This window comes from Morone saxatilis, unplaced genomic scaffold (assembly GCF_004916995.1).
Source record: "Morone saxatilis isolate NCDOM2014 unplaced genomic scaffold, NCSU_SB_2.0 Contig17, whole genome shotgun sequence".
NCBI classification, from domain to species: domain Eukaryota; kingdom Metazoa; phylum Chordata; class Actinopteri; family Moronidae; genus Morone; species Morone saxatilis.
In genome coordinates this window covers 23,422,085-23,427,962 of record NW_023339729.1, presented here as the reverse complement: position 1 = coordinate 23,427,962, position 5,878 = coordinate 23,422,085, and the positions used below count along the sequence as shown (strand labels likewise).

Here is a 5,878-nt window from a genome sequence, read left to right as displayed (position 1 = left end):
AAAGATGATCAGCTGACAACAGAGACTACTGTCATTGTGTTACACATGTGCAAAAATCCAAAAATGGCTCAGTACGTCACTCAGTGCTCAGAAAACCAGGGTTATTCTGGAATCCAACTGGTCGAGGCAGACAACCACCCACCTACAGCCGAAGGGTCTGTCCTAGGTTTCTGCCTCTTAAAAAGCAGTTTTTCCTTGCCCCCATCTCCAAGTGCTTGCTCATGGTGGTACTGTTGGGTCTCTGAAAATGTTAAAAGGAGTTCGGTCTAGACCTGATCAATTTGAAAAGTGTCCTGAGATAACTTCTGTTATGAATTGGTGCTATACAAATAAAATTACATTATTGACATTATTTACATCATATACTGTACATTATATACATTATATATCTGTGGTTGGATTAAAAATATATTTCTGCATTCAAACCTTACTTTAGTAAAAGTACACAGCTGTTACTAAAAGTCACTCAGTTACATTTAATTTAGTCATCTTTATATGTCTTTCCAGTTGTCTTAATTTACTGTGTAATAATAATAATAATAATAATAATAATACCTTATTTTATATTTTGTATTTTGTATGCTACTGGATACTTGAATTTTCCTCGGGATAAATAAAGTATCTATCTATCTCTATCTATATTAGACACATATTGCATATTCATAGTCCTGTCTATAGCCTATATTCTCTAAACTATACTGCTGTATATTTTTTTGTGCTGTGCAATTATTTTTACACCACTACCTCCTGCTGTTCCTTATAATTCACACCTGTATATTAAAAAACAGTATATAATGTACATATAACTCTTAATTCTATTTTTTATTTAATGTGTTTTTGGTATTTTTATCTGTTGTGTTGCATCTGGAGCTGCTGTAACAAAGGAATTTCCCCAGTGTGGGATCAATACAGTCTATCTTATCCTATCAAGACTTGATCAAATTAAATGCTGTGAAGAAGTAAATAAATGTGAAGCTGTCCTCTTTCCCTCATACTTATTTCCATTTTAATCAGTTTGTGTTGATTCTTCTGATTTTGTTCAGTTTCAGTCTGTTTCCTTTGATTGTACAATTAAAAAATATGTAAAAGCAGATACATTTGACATTTTCTTTATTGAATTATAAATAACTCTTGAAATATCGATGATATATAATATACAAACTAAAATATAAAGAAATACTAGCAGAATTGTCCAAACTTGTTTTCCCCATGTCTTCTCATCTAGAGTGAAAATCATAATTTAACTGATATGATCACTACAACTTAAATTAACATGAATGAAACAACTATTCCAATGTTAGAAACTGTTCATTTCAATGAGGATGACAACCAAAGGACGAGTTTCCTATCAGGTAAAGATGACCTAAAGTGAACAGAAAAGATAGAACATGACAGAGAATAGACAGTATATACTGTATTGATTCAATCAGTCCAAACATTAACAAAAAAAGTAATTTAAGGGAAATTATCTTGAATTGAAGGACTGAGAGAAACATATCTCTGGTAGTAAGGTCAACTCGAATAACAATCAGGCTGATTCACAAATAAAATATCTGTGGAGACACTTTCAGATTTATTTCATTCAGACTGCACCTTTGTTGTCAAGAAATGTGACCAGTGAAATCGCCTCATCTGCCACCACTGTGTCCACAAAATTAGCGTCCCACTCTTTGAAGAGCTCCAGTATTTGCAGACAATTACTTTAAACCTTCGCCAACATGTTCAAGTTCACAACTGTCGCAGAGCTTCATTAAACCATAAACACAACTCACCCTGTTTTTAGAAAAGTAATTTCTCCTCTCAACCAAGGTTATTTTTGTTCATATGTAACTCCAGACTAATCTAGCAGTCAGCTAATGAGCGCCTCTGCCAAATACGGCTGACTGGGAGCAAAAAACAAATGTATCTGTGTTTACACAGCAAACCACAAGGACAAATACATTTGGAAATTGAGTTTCTTCTCGGCCTCGTGTTCAGACATAATGGGGTTTGCTTTTGCTCACATTAAGTTCTGATTAACCAAATTATCACCCAATTTAAACGAGAAAGAAAATAGATTTAATACAGAACAGCAGTAACACAGCCTCTGTCACTATATAAGGTAAAGCAACTTCAGACTGAAACAGGAGTGGAAAAACAAGCCCATAAAGCTCACTCCATAAAGCTTCAGTTTAGTTTATGCACCATATTGTGACCTCCACCAAGATGAGCCATAAAGCTGAACCAAATCATAACACAGACCGCATGGCTGCACATCTGCCGGGTTAATTCAACTTAAACTGCGACAGGTTGACCTTAAGTGAACGAACAGCAAAGATCTGGGATGGCACAGTAAAAAAGGTACGGATCAGAAATGTAGGTGCGAAAAAACAAAAGGTGTCTTTCTTTCTGCATAAAAGTTCCCCCAATCGAAGACTATACAAACGTATTGTACATTATAACAAGTTAGATTACAGCTCAGGTTTTTCTTTTGTACAAGTCCATACATACATTTCTTTTTAGTTCCTGCGGTCTGTACATCTTGGTTACAAAAAATACATGCCATTTTGAAGTATCTATGGACATAGAAACAAGAAATGTAATTAATTTAAGGTAATAGAACAGTTTAACAACAGAGCCTAACTGTAGTGAGTAACTTGAGGTTCTGAACTGTGTAGCAGAGACTCCAGCTTCGTCTGCCAGAAACAAATATGCACTCAAACTGATCCAAACTCAAAATCAAAATGCAGACAACATGATGACCGTGCTCCTCGTGCCAAAACTGGAGCGAGAAAAATGAAGATCGAATCAAAGAATGTTACAATATTGAAATACATAAAAGAGCGGGTATATTTATATGTGTACATGTGTTGATAGAGAAGTGCTCAGTGGCGTCTCATTTTGACTTTGCGTCCTGAACTCTCCCGGTGTTTGTCAGAGTCTTGACCGCGCCTCCAGTAGTTCTCTGAGCTGATGCTGTGACGACGGTGACGCGACGCTGACGGGTGTCTGTTCTCCTCTTTGTCCATCTCGAGAACTCTCGGCCTGGTGGAGGAAAAAGATCGAGACGCCAAGTCAGATTTGGATCATCATTTATTACACGACTGTACGGCCGCTTCACTGCGGCAATTTCCACGACACCTGTTTTAAAAGGACTTTCGCTACAACGCAGAAATGTCTTTGCACAAGTCTTAAAGCCATCTTTTACGTGGATTACATTAATAAATGACTCTTTATTTGCTCTTTGTTTGTGGGGCTTTTGTTGTATGTAAAACATTTAGCTGGATGTTCATGTATTCATCCACACAGTACAATTTAACATTGAAAATATAAGGAGAGAGTGTTTGAGAGAGGGTTGGATTATGACTGCGTACAAGTTGTTGTTTTTACTTATTCCTCCCTGGTGACACCTTGAGGGAAACTAGTTTATTTACTGATCTGAGAAGATCGATTTTCTCAACAACAATGTTTCATAGTCAGTTAACCTGATAATGTGTATAGGAGGTGATGATTGACATAAGTTCCTTACAGTCATGCACATTTCTCTCTGTGTATATTTAACCTTGTGCTGCTGCGGCCTTTACGTTAATCTGACTGCATTTACTTGTGCCACGTTGAAAATGATACAGAAATCTTACAAGGTCTGACCCTGTAAGATTGCAGTTGTGACTTTAATGTAACTTGAGACCAACAAATAAAAGTTGCACTGCATTCCTGCACAAGTGGAGCCTGGTTCGGTGTTTTTGACGCACAACCACTGGGATTTTGAGCCGGAGCCCTCCGCTATGGCAACAGAATGACTTCAATATAATGCAACTGGTGGGTTTTCCATGAAGACCTCCGGTGTGCCTGTAGTGTGTGGGTATACACACCTGTGAGCAGCATCAGGGTCTGCTCTGCGATGAGAGCGTTTGGCTTTCAGAGGAGCGTGTCTCTCTACAGGAGAAGAGCTTAAAGGGCTGTCAGAGTCCAGTCGAGGAGCATCCGGTCGGGTCCTGTCAAACAGAGGAGGGAGCACGAGCAGAAACGCACGGTCAGAGCGGGATTTCACACAAGAGAGTTACTTTTTAAATGGACGTATATACTCACTTTCTAAGGATGATAACGGCACGCCGCTCCTTGATGTCTTGGGGTCTGATGCAATGGGTGATGTCGTCAGCGGCGTACCCACTGAGAGAGAAAGAAGTTTTGAGTTACAACAACAACAACGACTCCAGCAGTTCAATCAAAGCATGAAGACAAACACAGCCGCAAGTCACCTGAGGACCGTGACACTGCCTCTCCTCACGGGCAGCACAAACACAGGCTCCGACACCCGGATCGGCTTGAACTGGAAGCGGCAGCCGAAGCAGAGCGCGCTGTCACTGAAGAAGGACACGGAGACGATGGGCCGGGCGAAGATGTGCAGGGGATCTACGTGGGACACGATGCAGCCCCCCGGTTGATAATCATTGATGACTGCACTGTTGACAAATCCTTCCGGGATCACCCCACTGGACACCAGACGCTTGATCACCAGCTCGTGCACCCAGCCCGGGATCTCATCCACCTCCCCCTTTCGGTACAGCCTCTCCTGGCCCGGTCCACGCTTCTCCAGCTGGGATCCATAAGTGTACCCCTCCCCGAAGAAGTACTTGTTGCGGAGGGGTGCCCTGTCCACGGTGTGCTCACGGTAAAGTCCAGCCTCTCCCTGAGCAACCACGTCGTCTATCTTCTCCTCGATGAGGGCGCACTCCTCCGCTGTGAAGATGCTCTTCTGCAGGATGCTGCTCCTCACCCGGTGGGCCTCCTGCTCCCGGAGCTCCGCGTTGTCGTCGCTGTGCTCATACTCGTCCTCGTCGGACTCTCGAAACTTGCGCTTTCGACCCTTCCCGCTGCCATTACTCGTCCCGTCCACGTATTTATTCTTCTCCTCGTCTCTGTGTGGGGTCATGGACTTCAGCTTCTCCCTCAGGTCAGAGTATCCGCTGGCTGCCATGTCGGCCAAAACAATATGACTGGGAAGGGAAGGGAAGGGGACGTGAGCTCCTAGCTAACAGACAGCATGCACCATCATTTCAGCAGTTTTAAAAGGGAGAATATGAAAGGACAAGATGTCAAAAGAAGTCAAAGGGAGGAGGAGGAGGAGGAGGAGGAGGGAGGCACTTACTCTCACTTAAACAGCGGTGGCACAAAAAGTAGTTAGCATTAGCTCCGTTGCTCCGCCGTCCTGTCTTCTCCTTCTTTACATTTAAACACCAGTTTGATGTAGAAAACCTGACGACCTGCTGTCTGATATTACCGGACAAACAGTGTGTAATGTATAAAAACCCTGCGTCGATGCTACCACACGCTCAGCAGCGGAGATGTGGACGATATCCAGCCGAGCTGCGTTGCTACCAGCTACTAGCCCGGTTTGTTCTGCCCGTCGCCGCCTGGAAATACCGACAAACCACGCAGCAACATTTCACATGTCGCCGCTAAATTCCTCCGAAAAACCCTCCGGAGACGTTCCCCACCCAGGTTGTTACCTCCGAGAGTCCAGGAGGAGCATTGTTTGTAATCCGCGCACGGTTTTAATCACAACGCGTCTGCAGGAGAAAGACTAGAAATAAACTCGTGTAACCTGCGAGACGTCTGCGCATGCTCAGTGGTGACCTGCCAGTTTTGGGGACTGAGCGTCTGTCACGTGTCCTGAGCGGGGGAGACACACACACCCATTTTTGGGATCCTTGAGGGGACACACACACTTCACTACTGCTAATTCTGTCCCACTAACCTCTTATTTACTTCTAGAAAGTTCACACTGGTCATTTAAAGGACTGTCTACACAATTTACTATTTAAAAAAACTACATTTTATTTATGTATGACTTCATATTAGATAGATAAAGTATCCAGTAGCATACAAGATACAAAAC

At 42.3% G+C, this 5,878-nt stretch overlaps 1 protein-coding gene across 1 annotated transcript; it reads right to left on the bottom strand.

Moving 5' to 3' along the window:
• Positions 1-1,093: 1,093 nt before the first annotated feature.
• Positions 1,094-5,608, bottom strand: alkbh5 (alkB homolog 5, RNA demethylase). Its single transcript, XM_035660001.1, has 5 exons — positions 5,129-5,608; positions 4,239-4,976; positions 4,069-4,149; positions 3,852-3,974; positions 1,094-3,024 (listed from the first exon to the last, which is right to left on the bottom strand). Exons 2-5 carry the CDS (start codon positions 4,955-4,957, stop codon positions 2,865-2,867), a joined length of 1,083 nt encoding a protein of 360 aa, XP_035515894.1. The 5' UTR covers positions 4,958-4,976; positions 5,129-5,608; the 3' UTR covers positions 1,094-2,864.
• Positions 5,609-5,878: the final 270 nt, after the last annotated feature.